Source organism: Callorhinus ursinus, unplaced genomic scaffold (genome assembly GCF_003265705.2).
Source record: "Callorhinus ursinus isolate GAN/ISIS: 27379988/994484 unplaced genomic scaffold, GSC_fseal_2.0 scaffold33, whole genome shotgun sequence".
In the NCBI taxonomy this organism is placed as follows: Eukaryota; Metazoa; Chordata; class Mammalia; order Carnivora; family Otariidae; genus Callorhinus; species Callorhinus ursinus.
In genome coordinates, this window is record NW_027397095.1 from 2,583,059 (window position 1) to 2,600,969 (window position 17,911).

The 17,911-nt window shown below is 41.0% G+C and overlaps 1 protein-coding gene across 7 annotated transcripts in view; it reads left to right on the forward strand.

Annotated features, from left to right (window-relative positions):
• Positions 1-17,911, forward strand: part of MBNL3 (muscleblind like splicing regulator 3) — a 109,344-nt gene that overhangs the window by 64,548 nt on the left and 26,885 nt on the right. For 6 of the 7 annotated variants that reach the window (XM_073879133.1, XM_025852528.2, XM_025852529.2 and 3 more), the window contains exon 3: positions 13,354-13,518. In XM_073879133.1, the coding sequence (XP_073735234.1) occupies positions 13,354-13,518 (165 nt within the window). Of the gene's footprint in view, positions 1-11,516; positions 11,636-13,353; positions 13,519-17,911 lie in introns of those variants that run through there. The other variant, XM_073879134.1, reaches the window with a different exon arrangement.

A 17,911-nucleotide genomic window follows, 5' to 3' on the forward strand; every position in this document is an offset into this window, starting at 1 on the left:
TGTCCCTGGGGTTTCTGCTGTACTGTTGCTTAAGCACAAATGACCATGACTTAAGCTCCCTTACCCCAACCCCTGATAATATGACACTGCTCTCCCCCAAACCAACTGGCAAAAATTCTATTGTGCAAACATTTACTAAAAAGCTGGGCTAAGAGAGGACGTGTTTGTACTAATTGTTCTGCTTCGGTGAGGATGAAAGACTTAATAATGCATATAAAGCACTCTGAACAGTGCCCGGTACCTGGCAAATGCACAGTAAATTTGGCTGTGATTATTCAGGTGGACATTCGGTGACCTTGTCTTATTCATTTCCAAGTCACTTGAGATTCCTGGGTGCTTAACAGAACATCCCACTGCCATACATTTATCTACTAAATCATTTCGGGGCATACCTAACAGCCAGTCGATGTGCAATCTCTGGTACAATCTTGGAGGGAAAATAGTGGCCCGGGCAGAAGAAGTATTTGAACTAGCTCATTCCTCAGCTTAACACATGCCGAAGGATTGCAAAGCGATATGGTCCTGGTTAAGAATGTGGGCTCCTGACCCAGCGCCCCTCGGTGCAAATCCTCGTTCTGCTCCATTTGGTCTGTCACTTGGTGGGTGTTTCTTCGCCTCACTGTGCCTCAATTCCTCAGCACAACACTGACCCAGGGTTATTGTGCAAATTACACGAGGCAACGCACGCAAAGCACTTTGAACAGGGTCTGGCACCTGGTAAAGACACAGTGAAAGTAGCTCTTATTCAATTGGAAGTGCTGGGTGAAAAAAAATGCAAACTAGACCACACAGTGTTCTATAAATCCCCCAAATGGGTTTTGCTGTTATGACTGCTTTCAAGATATTAATGGAAAATGTAATTTTACAGGGCCTCAACCTGGTCTCCAAATGTGTGTCAACAATTGTCACACGCCGAGTAATATGTGCTAAAACGAGAGATGCAGTTATCCCCCAGCACCCTCATAAATGGTCAGAATCCGTTCACATCTGAAGGATCGATCATTTGACCTTCTATACCAGTCTAGCATATAAAGTTGATGTAAAACAAACAAAATAAAGCCAATCACACATTCCACTTATCTCTAGTAAAAAAACAAGTGCAAAAGATTGGCAGATTGATGTTTTATGCTATCTACTTTGTTTCACTGTATCACTTTTTTCTGAAATATTTTTCTAGAACGGAATTTGACTTACCTGATAAGAGAGACATGAACTGGATTTTTTTTTTTTTCAGAAAGCCACATTTTCTGAAGTTTTCTAATTTTATTCTGATTTTCAGGGAAGGCACAATGAAGCTAGAGTAGATTTGTTTTCTTTTATTTTTCCCTCCCCCAAATAAGGATTCCAGGAATTAAAAGGCACTGGTTAGACTCTCACCATGATTCTAGAAACCTTTTTGTGCTTAATATAGAGGGTACACATAGTTAAAGAACACTACACCTTTACAAGTGTACTATACCCCCAATAACTCTTGTTCCGGTTGTTTAAACTGACTTGGGGAGTACAATTAATAGATTTTAAAACTAATTAACTTGTGCTGTTCTTTGCTTTGTTTCATTTTTGTCCCTGTTTTAGATCTGGAGATAGGCATTCTTTGGCAGAGGTCATATTTCAACTTCTCCTCTGTAAGGATTATGCGACATTTACGGTTGAGGGATTGATTTATTTTAAAACCTAAAACCTCCACTTATCATTTTATCTTCTTTAAACTAACCCCATTTCTAGTTACATTGTTTGTGGATGGCCTTGTTTGGTTCTTTAAATACTAGGAACAGTTTCATCATCATCAAATATTAACTGCTCACTGAGAGCAGAAGGTGAGCTTGACAAGGTTGCTGTATTTACTAAGAGCGACTCATTTTAAAACATATTTCTTAAAAAGTAATCTCCATAGTTTCATCTGGAACGTTCTCAATTATGTTCACATCTCTGAAACACATTTCAGATGAAGCTCAATGTACTTGATAGATATTCAGGCCACGCAGAATAGATCTTTATTTTGAAAAGAGAAAACATTTGTATCAATAAAATTGCTTGTTTTTAAGTCTGCAGAACAAAAACAAACAGGAAGTTGGCCTGGTTTTCAGATACTCTTTTAAAAAAATTACTTGGTTTAAAAAGGCCACTTTCTTTCAATACACGATGTGTTTGGAGTTTGGAGTTTTCTTTGGGGATGTGTCTGATACTCTAAAATGCCTACAGTTTTAATAACAAGTTAGCAGAGTTTTCATTAAGAGTTTTGGTGATAAAAATATATTACCATTAACAAAATGTGAGCTTAGTCCCTGCCTCAAAGTATGTGAATGGCAGTGGATACCACTAAGACTTTCTGCTTGGAAATTGCATATTTGTTATTAGTCTGGTGGTTGGGTAGGCGTGTGAGGAAAATGCTTATTACTTCAAGTGGATATATTTGGCCTCCGTTTGGGGTTTGAAACAGGATTTCACATTTGTGAATTTAACAAGACCCCTTGAACAACCATTTTGATATCATGCTTTTAAATTTCTTTCTCTGAAAAAGGCCTTAGGTTTAGCGAAAGAGGGACTGATTGTCATCTTTGTGCCTCTAATTTCAAAATGCAAAGGTAAATCAATAACTATACCTGCCCTTTGCATAACCTCTGGGTGGAGAGATCCGAGGCTGGCTATAGAGATGTAATTATTTAATGTATTCTCAGCGGCATACTGAGCCCTGCAAAGATAAATTGTTTAAATCCAAACAATGATCAGGGCTGTTTCCACCTTATACTCTCCGTAGACGTTTGCGAGCTATTTGAAACTTTATTGCTTTGAAACTTTCTTTTTACTCAGAGACGGGAAACTTAATTTTGCCAAGTGGAAACCCCAAGGTTTGAGTCAAGTGCAAAACTAAGACCCTTAGGAATTGAGGGGCTTGCCAGCTACCTCCTTACTTCCCAAGTTTTAGTGTGGTTTAAACTCACTTGAGACCCTTAAGTTTTAAGTCATGGAAAACCTAAGCTAAGTGGCATATGGTTTCAAGGGACAGGAGTCACAGTGTAGGGAAAGCCCGTTAGAGAAGCCCTGAAGTTGTTATTCCAGACGCTGTCTGGCTGAAGCATTCAAAGAAAGGAAGAAAGCTGGGGAGGTGATGGTGGGGAAAATCTCCATCTTGTTAGCTGTTGGCGCATCTGGCACATGCAAAAATGTTCAATGTCATTTCAATGGAACATCCGGTTCTTGGGCTGCACTGTTATTTTTCTAGTTAGGGGGAGAGAAATCGAAATGGAAAGTATGAAGGAAAAGCTAACTTGACCTATCAGATGCCATGGGGCTTAGTTTGAGCTTTAGTAGGAGAAAATATTAGATCAGCATTTTCCATAAGGACAGTGTAACGAAATACTGGTAAAAGGTGTTTTATGAAGAAAAGAGGGATGGTTTCTGCGATTCAGCTGTGTTGGGTTAGCAGGTTTCTTTACTGTAGGACATATATGAGAGAGATCCTTTGATACACTCTGGTGTATTGTCAGGCTCCGAGAGAGGAATGTAGTATGCCATTTTTACAAGAATTTCCCCAGGAAACCGCGCTTTTGAGGCTCTTCTCTTGGGAGCAGTGGTCTATGGTACACACTCTCACAAATGCTTTCCAACTTTACTCCCTGCTTTTCCATCCCTTGTTGTCTATAAACACGTAAACTTCCCCAGTGTAGTACGATTTCATTCTTTCTGACCTTACCCATTCTGAATCTTTGATAATTCCAACAAAAGCATCTGCATCCTTTCTTTGAATATTTGAGACGGATTTGCTTTTATTCTTTTAATTTCTCCATTTAAAAATGCAAAAGTCATCTATTACATTCTTCTATTGTGCTCATGGGATATAAATGTTTTGGAGTGCACAATGCAATTAAAAGCATTTTGTTTCACAGCCGTGAAACAAAACCATAAAGTTATGGGAAAAATATGAAGAAACCTAAATGAAGTTTATGAGGTATTGAAATTTGGGGGTCAAAAATCAGTCGGATGAGCCATCGCTTGCCAAGCTTTGCTCCGGGCCAAGCACTAGCTTCTGTGCTGGGACTAGAACATGCCCAAGAACATGGCTTCTGCCCTCAGAGAGTTTATGGACGAGAGAATGCTCCCTACACAAGGGATCGTTGCGTACTTACGGGGATCAGTAGTTCTCAAAGTGTGGTCCAAGGACTCTAGAGCGTCACTAAAACCCTTTCTGGAGTCTGAGAGATCAAAACTGTTTTCATGATTGTTTCAAGACCTCATTTGCTGTTTTCACTGTCATTCTCTCAAGAGTGGAGTTTTCCAGAGACTGCATGATAGGTGATGTTGCAACAATTGAATGCAAAAGTAGGCATGAGATGAGCTTGCATGCCTAATGACTAAAAAAAAAAAAAAAAAAATTCAGGACCGTGTCTAGTAACGGATTCCTAAATGTTCACAATTACCACTTTTGTGATATGCATATTCTGCCATGTGGGGCTATTACGGATTGCCATTCTTCCTGAATATATGATTTTGTTCATTAGAACCAACCATGCCCCTTTACTTCTCCCTCTCTTTTAATATGAGTAATCAAGAGTTGACTGAAAAAGACATCTATGCAAATAATGGCTATTCGTGCCATTTTTTGCATGTTTTGAATATGTATCTGCATAGATCTTATGTGTGCCTATGGAAACACGATGCTTAAGCCATCATTTTCCTCAGCTTTAATGGATGACTTTTGCTTGAATTTGAGTCTTCCACAGACGAGGCTGAAGAAAAAGAAAAGCTAACCCACCCTCCTCACCCCTCCCACACACAATTAAAACCTTCAAAACACAAAAGCCTCATCTTCCTGTAGAAATTACTATGTTCCAAAAATGTATATAAATTCAGAGTCAGGAGTTAGGCGTGGTGGTCACTGACCATGGCCCTCTCCATCCCACCCCGAGGAGGAGCCCTGGGCAGGCACAAAGTCATTTGAATAGCTGATTGCGCCACTGTGGGTGGGAAAGTAGGGTGGCTGACGGGTAGGGAGCTGTGTGAAGCTTTTGGTGGGAGGAGCCACGGATTAAAAAATTGTTTTCTCCAACAGCCAACTTCCTTAAATTCCTTGCAGCTGGTCAGGTAAGCTGGGTCTGGGAGTGCCTTCTGCTTTGCTTGGGGCAGTTGAAGGCCTAGGAGAGCCTGGGAGGATTCCATGGAGGGAAATCCTTTTGTCCTTAAGGTAAAGGGAGGAAAATGGGTTTTTGAGGATTTGACTCAATTTAGCTCAACTCACCAGGGTAGAAGAATGGATAGGGAGAGGGTTGCCAGATGATATATTAAATGGAGAGCATACTTATCCTCAAACATTGTTCATTGCTTGTCTGCAATTCCAGTTTGATTGGGAGTTCTGTATTTCCACTTGATCAATCTGGCAACCCTGGATGGGGTTCCGGGCAGAAGCCCTAGCTGGGAAGAAAGGGAGCAAGCAGCTGGTGTCCTCTTTGTCCTGGGTCTGTATCACTACAGTAGGTCATATGGTGGGGTGTCTAAAAAAAGGGAGGTGAAGGAACCCTAAGAACCCAACATTTGACTATGGGCCGAGAGCGAGACACCCCTTTATGTCATTTCATGACAAAGCCTATGTGGCATGATTTTATGTGTATTGTATTTGTTGGAGTCACAAATTGAATGCCATTATGTTTTCTTTCCTGTTTTCTGTCTTTTAATGACATTTTATGTTGGCAGCCATCAAACTGCTTTAAAGACAGCCTCCATGAATACTTTTGGTAACTTGGTACCAATGTGCTTTCATTGTCTTTGGTTTTAATTTGATTCCGGTCAGCTGCTTTATAAACAGAGAGGGGTACGTTCATGAGGAGCTTATTATTGAACAGATACTCAGTTAATATTTGTCTAGCACAATTAAAGGTATTCGATTAGACTGGGGCAGGTGGGCTGTGGAGGGGGGAGAGCAGTGGGGACATAGAGGAGGGGGCTGGAAGCAAGTATTGGTGAGGCAGGCTTGGTTTCACTGTGAACAGCCACTATGATTTTTAGTGTTATTTGTTCTTCAAAAATTTCATGGAAAAATTAAGCTCATGGTTATTTGAAAACAAGTGTTTAATGTGAACGCCGCTGAATGGGGCGGTGGGGGGCGGGTCTTGAAGTATATCGGGAACATTTTTCTTGTAAGAAGCCAGCGTGTGCAATAGAGACCCACAAGAAGGCCCCACCTGATGTGATTGCCCTAAAGCCACATCTTCTACCTCTGGCTAAGGAGCTTCAGGGATTTTGACTTGCAGCCTGTTCAGAGAAATGTGGGTTGGGGTGGAACAGTGGGTGAAGGCAGTGTACTCGAAGCTGACCCTGGAAATGCAGTGTTCCCCTTGGGCCGACTCAGGTGTTGATTACATATGAATCTGCTGTATGTTCCTTTATTCGGCTCTGTGGGGTCCTGTGGCCTGGGGAGTTCTTGTGGCTACAGACCCCTGGAATTAGACCAGGGTTTGTGTCTGTGTGCCTCATGGATTCCTGACACTTCTGGTTCAATTATACTGAATTACGAGGATTTTTCAGCCATCGGGGTCACATACACCCTAGAGTATATATTCCTAGCCAAAAAAAAAAAAAGTATAAATTCACTGTTTGCTAGACCTGAATAGAATAACCAGTCATTTGGGACAGACAACCAGGAACAACCTTATTCATAAGTTGGCTATTGTTCTCTTTTTGGAGGAAGAAGAAAGAACTTAATGGAAGGAAACAGCCAGAGAAGCAAGGAGGCTTATTAAAAAAAAAAAAAAAAAAAGATTATTTATTTGAGAGAGAGTGAGTGAGCAAGAATGAGAGAGAGAGAGAGAAAGCACAAGCTGGGGGAGGGGCAGAAGGAGAGGGAGAAGCAGACTCCCCGCTGAGCAGGGAGCCCAACATGGGGCCCGATCCCAGGACCCTGGGATCATGACCTGAGCCGAAGGCAGACGCCTCACCCACTGAGCCACCCAGGTGCCCCAGCAAGTAGGCTTCTAAGGCAGACTTAGTGTTGCTCCCTATAAAATCATTCTCACAAACTTTATTCATTTACTCAGCAAACTTACGGAGTGATCACTCTTCTCCAGGCTCATAAACATCCCTGGAGGTTCAAAGATGAAGAAGATAGAGTCCTGCCTTTGGATAAGCTCAAAGTCTAGTGGGGAGATAGGCATGCAAACAATTTATCGATGTGCACAGTGATAAGTGCTGGGATAAAACTGAGTGCAAGGTGCAGGTGGAGGCACAAAAGAGGGGGAGGTAAATGAGAGTGGGGGTGGGGAGAGGAGTCCAGGCAAATCTTTACAGGGGAAGAGTCATTTGAACTGAAAATCCATGTTGGGGAGTGCGAGCCTGGGAACTTGGCTTCTGTTCTTACTGAGCTGCTTGTGAAGTAGGACAAGTCCTCTCACTTCTTTGGTCTTTAACTTTCTCAGGAAGATAAAGGCACACAAGATGTTCCTTAAAATCCAGTTCAGCCCTAAATGTTACAAGCTGGTAATCAAGCTATCTTAGTGTACTGTCTCAGAACAAATCATCATTGCTGAGCCCTACTCCCTTCATCTTCTTGGAGGTCACCATTTGAAAGTTTTCTTGAGGCAAATAGGCAAGAAAATTCTTCTGCCCTCCTCCCAGCTTCTTACCTGAATTCAGACTTGGTGTCCAGTTTGGGCCAAAGTCATTGCCCAGTGTGTGCGTAAATGGGATGTCAAGAAAGCAGAGTTCAGTAGCGGAAGGAAATGAGATGCAGAGCTGACTGTAGTGGGGGGGGTGTGGTGTGTGCTTGGCTGGCCCTCTCTATAAGGGTCTATGTTCAGCCTCATTAATCTTGCCTTCAATATTTTCAGAAAATGCTTTATTAAAAGACTTTAAAAAAAAGATTTCTTGTCTGCATCCCAAATTTAAATTACAAGTTTTATGTAAGATTTAAGGATGCTCTTTATGCATATTTATCAATGTTCATAGATGGTATAATGTTGGAGGAGAAAATGATGCAGATTATATCCATTTTTAGAAAGACAGAACCCTAAGAGGAAGAAAGTGGGAAATTAGCCATTAGTATGCTGACGTCTGGCTAATACTCGTTTATGTTGGTGTCCCCTCACTTTTAGCTCCTTTAGGTTGTTCCTAGCCTTTAAGTAGGTCTTGATGGTGGTAGGAACCAGGCAACCTCAGATGTGTGATTTGTAATTCTCGTATAACTGTTACTTCCTCTGAGCAGCCGTGTCTATGCATGTAAGTATGTGTCAGTAGGGCACTGTGATCAGTAGAATTTTTCATTTAACACACAGTCATTAAAATGAAATAACATAATTTGTTTCGTAGAACAAATCATCTGTTCGTTGCCTTTATTTAACATTTCGCCTTAACTCTTGGTCGCCTAGCAGAGCTGTGAGGTGTCTTTGAAAAGGTAACCCAGTTATCATTGTATTTGAGGGGAGGGGTTCCCCCACTACCACCCCCCTCCCCGTAATTCCAAATGTATTTGAAGAAGCCAGTCATTCTCCAAACAGCTGTTTCTGTTAAGATACTGTGACTGACAAAGGGTAATTTTCAGCTTCCTAGGGTCCTTTTCGTATTCTGATGGATGGTAGAGCTTTCTCTTAGGAACATAAAAAAGTACATTTCACAGGGTTTTTCTACCACCAAGTGCATGGGAAGTCTTGGATCTGACAGACTCACTCTCATAACTCCCAAGACTTAGGTGGAATTTGAATCTCTACAATGCTACTTTTCTCTCTCTGTCAAAGGCTTTGTACTCATTTGTCAAAAGCCTGAAGGTAGGAAAAAGGAAATAGATTGAATTGTGGAGGCTTTACAAATGCTCAGCAACTTTTTCCTTTGTCTGTCATCAACTTTTTGATGCAGATGTATTTCAGAAGTTTCATTGACCATTTTCTCCCCCTGCTGCTTTTTGGGTGCAATTTCAAAGTGGGTAGCGGGGAAGGGGGAACTGGAAGATTCATGGCTGTAGTGGCTCTTATTTCAGCCAAGAACCGCTTTCCTACTGAATCACTTTGCTATTTTCTTAACTCAGGAACATAGTGAAAGGCCAGATGAGAATGATTTGTTTTTAAGGCCAAAGGAAATGGAAAAGAAGTGAAATTCAGGCAAGCATACATGAACTTGCATGCTAATCTCTGCGATGCTTCTTTAATTCTCCATGTATACGTAGGAGGAAGCAGAGAGAGAGTTCTTTGTCTTTTTTTTTAAGATTTATTTATTTATTTTAGAGTGAGAGTGCATGTGTGCGCATGGGGTGGGGGAGGGGCAGAGGGAGAGAGAGAGAGAGAGAGAGAGAGAGAGAGAGAGAATCGAAGCAGACTCCTTGCTGAGCATGGAGCCTGATGTGGGGCTCAACCCCATGAGCCCACGAGCCCGAGACCACGACCAGAGCCCAAACCAAGAGTCAGAAGCCTAACAGGCTGTGCCCCCCTTAGAGAGTTCTTTGTCTTGACTAGCCTTAGCTGCTGTTTTCCGGATAGAGCCAGCTCTGCTGGTGGTTGGCAACTGTCAAAGGTATGAGACTTGTAGGATCCTTTTTGACTTGGTCCACTAAGCTCATGGCAACTCTGAAACTGTGGGTCTACAAGGAGGACTTGAGACACCTTTGACGTGGCTTGGGAAACCTGAGGGGTGATTTTTTTTTTCAGACTAAGATAGTTTCTGGGCTGTTACAGACCCAGTGTGATAGGATATCTCGTGACCCATTCAAAGTGCTTAGCTGGTCTAAGAAAAACACTGGAACTTTTCTAGTCGTTAGTTTTCCAAAGGCCAAGAACAATGGGTAATTACATACTGTGCTGGGCAGTCCCTCCCCTGCCTCCACCCCAACCCATCCCCACCTGTTTACCAAAGCCTTGATCCCCTACAAGGACCAAAAGCAAATGTTAGCAAATGTCAAAAACAAAGTTTATCCCCCTCAACTCCAAACTCCAATTAAAGTATTTTGGCCTATAATTAAGTTCGGGCCTCTTGAAGAATGAGTACTATACAGAAGAACTTTATCACCGAGTGTTGCGCATATAAATGTTATCCTGAGTTCCAAAGTCATTTTGAAAAAACTTAAGAGGCTTGGTTTTCTTTTGAAATATTGTGTTCCACAGATAACATCGATATTGCATTATTTGGTCTCGTCATCTGTTGTTTGGATAGAAAAATGCAGATTTTTTTTTTTTTTTTGTCTTTTATAAGCTTCCTTTAACACAAGCAGCAGTCTCTGGTAAGGTAGTATTGCTATGCATTTGCATTGTTATAGAAGTAAATTATGGATTCTGTCATTCAAAAGAGAATGCTTTATAAATCAAGTAAAATCTCATAACTAAGACGAATAAGTTGTTTTTAAGCCTTATGGGGCCTCATATTCCATACTTTAGTTTTACAGCCCAACCTGATGTAATTATTAAAGTGTAATTCTCTTTTTTTTCTATTTCTGTGTACTGTTTTTGCTTTGTACAAACGTCATTAGTTTTCCAAGACAAAGCTTAAGAAAAGTTACTATATGGAAAGGACAGTAATATAAAAGCACAAAGGCAAGCAGTAATTTTTTATCTGTAGATTGGCAGGAAATGTGCCAAATATACCGTGTTCTCTCCCTCCCCTTCTTCCTCCCCACCCTCACTGATTGCATTCAATGTAAATGATGTTAAAACTCTAAATTGTAACAATGGTAAAAATCCTAATGTATTCCTTTTCTTTCTATTGTTTAAACTGATCTATTGTTTGGAACTCCTGAATATAAGAGACAGCCCTCATTATAAAGCTTTTTTGGAAGGGGTTACAAACTGTGTTCTGTGTAAACGTCTGTGGTTGTGTTTGCCACTCGTCTGGAAAAGCTATCAAGGTGGGTTTGCAATCCTAAGGCAATCCTGCTCAGCAGGTGCCTTATTTCTTTTTTTCACTGCCGCTATGTAACTGTCCCAAAGCATGGGAATCAGAGCAGTGGTCCTAAATGGGGATGGTGCAGGAAGAGGAAAAATCGTCTGCGGAGAAGGAAGGTCAGGAGTAAGTTATTTAGACCTGGTTAGGGGCCAGGATCTACAAATGCAGCTGCAGTTAGTGATGAAAAGCACTGAAATTGCAAAGAGGGAGCAGAGGTAGGGAGCAGAGGTAGAGACCGAGATTTACGATCTGAGCCAGTGCGGTGATAGATGAAACTTTACAAGAACTTCATTTCTCCAGGGAAGAGAGATTAGAGAGGAGAGCAGAGATTTAGGACTGAACCTTGGGGAAATCTTAATGTAAGGGTGTGGGAGGAGGGAGAGAAACCCCCAAGTATAAACTAGCATGCTTGGCCGTGGATGCCACCAAGCATCAGTGCTCCCCGCGGGGCTGTTAATTCTGAGCCAGAAAACCTCCTTTACACTGGGTGGAGGGTGGAGAACCTAGGGACTAAAATCCTTGCGGCTTTGCTTCGGTGCAGGTTGTGGTAGGTGTAAAATGAAGCTTATGTTTTCTCATAGGAGGCACATTAGTGGGGGGGCACCCGTCCATTACCGTGGTTTTGAGCACATAGAATGATTTCCTGACCGTCCTTATATGTGCTGAAATGATGTAGCCATTCCTAAGCTACTTTTATGAAATCAGAACGACTGGGTCAATACCATTCTCAACTCTTCCTACCAATAAATTCTTCCTTTTCCAGGATATGCAGAGGAATGTAAAGGTACGTGGAAAGTAAGATCTGATTTGATTTTCTAAATCATTTAATTTGGTTAAAATTAAATAGATCATCGGGAGAAACGAAGGGACAAAACTGACAGAAAAAATAGCAGCTCCTTTGATTTGTCAAACTGTGCTCTAAGTTATACTCAGCTTCTTGCCGTGCATCTAGGTTTGCGTTAAATGTAGCTCTCTAAAGGTTTGAAAGGACACACCTTGATTCACAGTGAAATTATAGGAATGCTTTAATGACCAGATAACTCAGTGTGGAGGAGTGGTTGTGAACGGTTTAGCCCTCTGAAGTAAGGGCAATTCATAGCATGTGTTAAAAACGCTTGATGAACTAACCCATTTCTCCTGCAGATTCAGGTGGACTAGCAACTTACACTCTTGGGTAACCCCCCCTAAAAAAGCTGCTTTTTTTCTCCACCTCTCTCTCCAATAAGCTCATGCACTGTAAAGAATTCTAGCATCAGTGGGGAAAAAAGAATTGCTTACAGTTGGGCTTGTCTGAAAAGGATTATGGGGGGCCTGGTCATATGAATGAGAGATTCAGTAGCCTCTTTGTATAGTGCTCACGAGTTAAACAAACACAACAACAGGTCACATTTGACATTGTGATAAATCTCTGTCCAGTGACGTCCTTTGGTACCACGTAGTAGACACCATAATTAGCAGCCATGTCAGCATTTAGGCAACACCAAAGGCATATTTGATTGCCCAGGACTGACATATTATCCTGTCTGGAAGTACGTAAACCATCAATAAAACATTGAAAGAGCCGAGACTCCAAAATACACTTTGGTCTCAATTATCCAGGTGATCTAGGGCCATTGCCTCCAGAACCTAAAGAACGTGACTGCCAGGTATAAAGATTTACTCTCTGATGGAACGGAACCTCAGGGGATTTCAGGATGTTTCTCACGTTGTATGGACTCGGGAAAAAGAACTTTAAAATTGTCCAGAAAAATGGATCTAAAATTTATCAGGTATATTTACGTGTATCTAACATTTTCCCTCAATTTTCTTGATAGTTTCTATATGCAGATCCAAATCCTGAATTGTATTTAACATGCATGATTTTACATCTCATGTCAGGAAATTTTTATTTGAATCTGTAACGTTATGAGGGTATCATAGTATTCCTAATATTTTATGGGTGTTTTTTTTTTTTTAAAGATTTGTTTATTTATTGAGAGAGAGAAGGGGAAAAAGAGCGGCGGTGGGGCGGGGGCAAAGAGAGAGGGGAGAAAAAAAATCTCAAGCAGACTCCCTGCTGAGCACGGAGCCCACCCCGGGGCTCGATCCCACAACCCCGAGATCACAACCTGAGGAGAAACCAAGAGTTGGGCACTTAACCGACTGCGCCGCCCAGGCGCCCCTTAATATTTTATGTTTTAAACATAATTTGATGCATATCAAAGTAGGGCAGAGCCGAGGGGCTAAGAGAATGAGTTCTGGAATCAGACCAACTGGGTTTTAGTTCGGGTTTTGTCACTTTATAGCTGCGCAAATTTCTCTTAGTCTCAGTTTCTTCATCTGGAAGGTGAAGGTTTCCAGGGTCTCGATCTTAGAGGGTTGGTACGAAGACGAAGTAAGTTAATTGGTGCAAAGTGCTTATTACAGTACAGCACACATGCTTGGAACTGCATAAACTTTTGTTATTTTGTTGCCAGATTTTTAGAAATACCAAAGTGCATTCATCTAATTTTTTATTTTCAGGGTCGGTGCGCTAGAGAGAACTGCAAGTACCTTCACCCTCCTCCACACTTAAAAACTCAGCTGGAAATTAATGGACGCAACAATTTGATCCAACAAAAGACTGCCGCAGCCATGTTTGCCCAGCAAATGCAGTTTATGCTCCAGAATGCTCACATGTCATCGCTTGTAAGTCACAGCTATGTCTTTGAAAAACTGCATTATGTGTCTTTTTTTTTTTTTTTTTTTTTTAAGAATAAGCCCTTGCCTGGCTTTCGGGAACTTAGTTACAGAAGGATGTAGGATGCCTGCTAATGTGTTAATTAACACCACGAAGCTGTTGTGCGTGTTGGGGGAGCATTTGGGTGTGTTGGGTTTAACACCTGGGTTGCATTTACCATGAATTCAGTTTAGAAGAATATTAATAAAGGAGCAGGGGCATTTTAAGATAAGGCGGAGGTCTGATTGTTATTACAGGTAAACCGTTGAATGCTAGGATATTAATCCAAACAAATTTCCTGGCTCTTTTATGGCAGTTTTGTTACTTTTTAATGGGCTTTTTATTTTGAAATAATTACAGGTTGAAGGAAAAGTTGGCAAAGACAGTACAGAGAGTTCCCATATTACCCCTCACCCAGTTCCCCCCCCCGTTAATTTCTTATGGCATATTTGTCAAAATGAAGAAACTGACATTTTACACATTGCTATTAATTAAACTCCAAATTTTATTCAGACTTTATTAGCTGTTCCGTTAGGGTCGTCTTGCTGTTCCAGTGTCGAATCCAGGGTGGGACGGTGCATTTATTTGACTCCTGTCTCCCCTTCTCTCATCTGGTCTGCGACCGATTCTCAGTCTTTCCCTGCTTCCCATGACCTTGACATTCTTGAGGAATCCTGGCCAGATATTTGGTGGTGGTTTAACTTAACCCAGCCACAGAGTTTGCCTTTGCAGGAATTAAAAAGATTATGTTGCCATTCTAGACCAGCGTCTGGTATTTTTATGGATCCTTTAAAAAGCAATTTTGTCTTATTGAGAATTCATCTTGCCCTGATACCTTATATTATAAAGTTGCAATTTAGTCTTAGACCTTTCATTATCTAGATACTAATTGGAAAGAGGTATGTTGTCTTCATCTGTTACCCATTTGGTCGGTGACTGTGTAATAAACTCACTGAAAGCTAAAGACCATCTAGCTTTTCAGCTATGTAGTATTTAGATGGATACAATGAAAATGTGCTCTCAGCAAAGCCTATTTCATTATAAAATCGATTCTCAGAATTCAAGGAAATCCGTGTGGACAGGGCAACCCCTTCACTGGTACATCTTTATAGTTAGTGCATAAAACAGGTGGTAGGGGCCTTGATGAGTCACTGGAATTTTGCACCATGATCCTCTTTTTCCAGAAGGTCCAGACAGCTTTAAGTAAAGTTATTTGTTTATTTAGCATCACCCGTACTAGTAGTTTGCCAAAAACATTTGCCTTGGAACTCAGCTGATAATTACATTGATAAATTAGCTCCCAGAAGGTCATATGGTTGAACTCCTTCTTCAAACTCTTTCGTTAGCTCTCACACACTGAAGTATTTTAGTTCCTCCCTATTTCTAAATGGGTAGGGAAGAGAAGGTGTTCTAGATTCTGGGAATAGTATGAACAAAACCACAGAGAAGTGAATGTGTGTGGTGAGTCCAGAAAATGTGAGTAGTAGGGGAATAAAGCAAGGGAGCTTTTCACCCACCTTTATTACTGCTCTTGGCCTCTCGTGGATCTCCCAATTTCAGACTGAGCAAAGAATAGGGGCCAGATTGTATTACACACCTGAGCCCAGCATGTGTTTTTTTTTTTTCCTTAGGTCAAGAGACAGCACTGGGGCATCAATCAAATGCCCGGTTTCAGGGAATCAGAGAGCAAGGCCTGGGATAAAGTAGGGGTAAAGGCAGAAGGCAGACTATTCATCTTCTATTCAGCCTCCAGGAGAGTCTTTCCGTTCCCCGTCTCCACCATTCATGCATTATTGATCATGCTGGCTCACCCTGGAGACAAGGGAGTGGCTTTTTTTAGAGTCCAATAAGAGATCCATTGAGTTCTCCAGCCTCTTGTGCTTTCTAATTGAATTCTCCATGCTTTCTATAAAAGAATACATTTCCCTTTTTTTTCTTCCATGAGGGTAATTTCAGATTTCAGGCTGCAGAATATGACTGATGTGACTCACAGGAGTACAATTTATTTTATTGCGTATCGTAAGATACAAGACATTACTTAGAAGACCCCAGGGAGCAATTGGAAATTGCTTTTCTACCTTGTAGATTATTTAACAATAGCTGTTGTGATGTGGTAAACTGATAAAAGATTAATTCCTGCAGTTAATATGTATACAAAAAACTAACCCCAAGATGATTGATATGATCCTATTTTGTGGTCTAGAAAGGTTTGTAGGCGTGTTGTAATTGCACTAGTGTGAGCAATTTTAAGTGACATTTACCAGTCTGGTTTGAAAGAAATGTTCCTTATTATGGATCTTGATATTACCATAGAAGTAACATATGATTTTACTTGATTTTTCTGGTACCTACGCTCCCCAAACAACTCTCTATCCCTTTTAACCCCCCACCACCCTGATAATCTGATTCTTCTCCCTAGACTCGTCAAGCTTTTATTTAAACTTCCAATCCTGATATTTGTATGGTTGCATATTAAGCCCCATTTGGTATCACTGGCTTGAACTTCAGGTCTTCCCACAAAGCGTACTTTGATCCGTTTCTAGGATACCAAGAGAGCACATCTGCTTTTGGAAAATTGAGTATGGTTTGCTTATTATAAGCCCCAGATAAAGGGAATGTCAACCTAAATGGGATGGTAGCTAGAGAACAGATTCTGTTTAGTGTGACTGAACAATGAATAAAAGCCACACCTAGTCAATTTGGGTGGAATGCTTGCCATAGCAGGCAAGTTTGTTCACTGTATTTAACAGGTCTGAATTGACATTGCTAGTATAAAATTCCACCCCTGAAAGCTTTTGTTAGCTTTATTAAGGAAGTTTAGCAAGTGAGACAAGGAGCGTGACTCCCCAGTGTTTTTTGATGCAGTTAAGAGATAGTCTCTGATGTTCACAGCAAAGGAAAAAAAAATCATGTTTAAGAACTCCCCCTGGCATAATTGGGAGGCAAACAGGAACCCTGTAGAAGAATTTCAGGGAAATCAGACACACTGCATCACTCTCAGGCAAACTAATGTTTTTAAATTCGGGTTTCACAACCGGGAATTTTCATTACAGGAGGAAGGATTCTCACTGGTGGATGTAATGTATGCGTATATAAAGGTGATATGGTGTCATAAATCTATTAAAAACATTTCTGATTTAGACATTTTGCATAATCTAGACCTATCCATGTCTAGTAAACCCCTTTAGTTTCTCTCTTTGAATGTGGTGATGCACATGGAAACAGTTCTTTACACGCAGGTGAATTTGACTGACCCAGTCAAGTGTATTCACCTGATGATTTATTATAGAGGTTATTGGTTCAGCCATTGGGGTGTGCCAAGTCCCTTGGTCTGCTATATGTTTTTTGTGGCCTTCATTCCTGTAGCCAAGTTAGGGTGTTTCAAATGACAGAGGCTATCAAAATGGGTTCCACTCCAGACTTGTCCTTTATTGCAAATAGTAACATCTGATATCTGTCTGAACCCTCCCCACCTTTTTACATCATTTCTGTAATTCTGTGTACCAAATACATTTCCCATAAACAAGCTCATATGTTTATCTGACATTAATATAGCAAGGAATGAAGGTGAGGTAGCACCTCCGAACCAAAAGGGGAAAAAACAGGAATTTCCAGTAGCCAAGGGGAAGGGAGATACACTGACAAGGAACAATATCTGGAGACCAGCGTTTTGAATGCTTTTCTCCTTTAATTAAATAGGAGCTATAAGGTGTATTATTCTACAAAACTTTGGACTGCAACGGTTTTAAGCGAAAAGAAGCAGAGTTGCAAAATAATTTATTTCCTTTTTCATTTTTGAAAATGTTAAGTACTTAAATGATTTAGTAAAGACAAAGGATAGCATCCTTCCCTAACCATGATACATTCTACATTTTGCCGATTCACATCAGAGTTACAGGTTTTCTAGTTCACACAGTTCACCTATAGTTCATATGGTTCACACACAAAGCTAACTTCGTTGGCTGAAGTATCTGCTATCTCCCTATTGTCATGGCTCTTTTATTAAAAGTTATCATGAGGGGCGCCTGGGTGGCTGAATCAGTGAAGGGTCTGCCTTTGGCTCAGGTCATGATCCTGGGATCCTGGGATCCAGCCCCATGTTGGGGTGGGGGGAGGTCCCTGCTCAGCGGGGAGTCTGCTCCCTCTGCCCTTTCCCCTCACTCGTGCACTCTCTCTCTCTCAAAATAAATAAAATCTTTTAAAAAATAAATAAAACTTATCATGATAAAAGGTGGGCAAGCCATTTTGTAGATTTAATGGAAAAGGAAACCATGTCTGTATTCCAGATGACCAGTCTCACGATCAGTACAGAAATTACAATGTATTTTAACGAAGGTTCTTCAGAGGATTTTGCAGTTTATC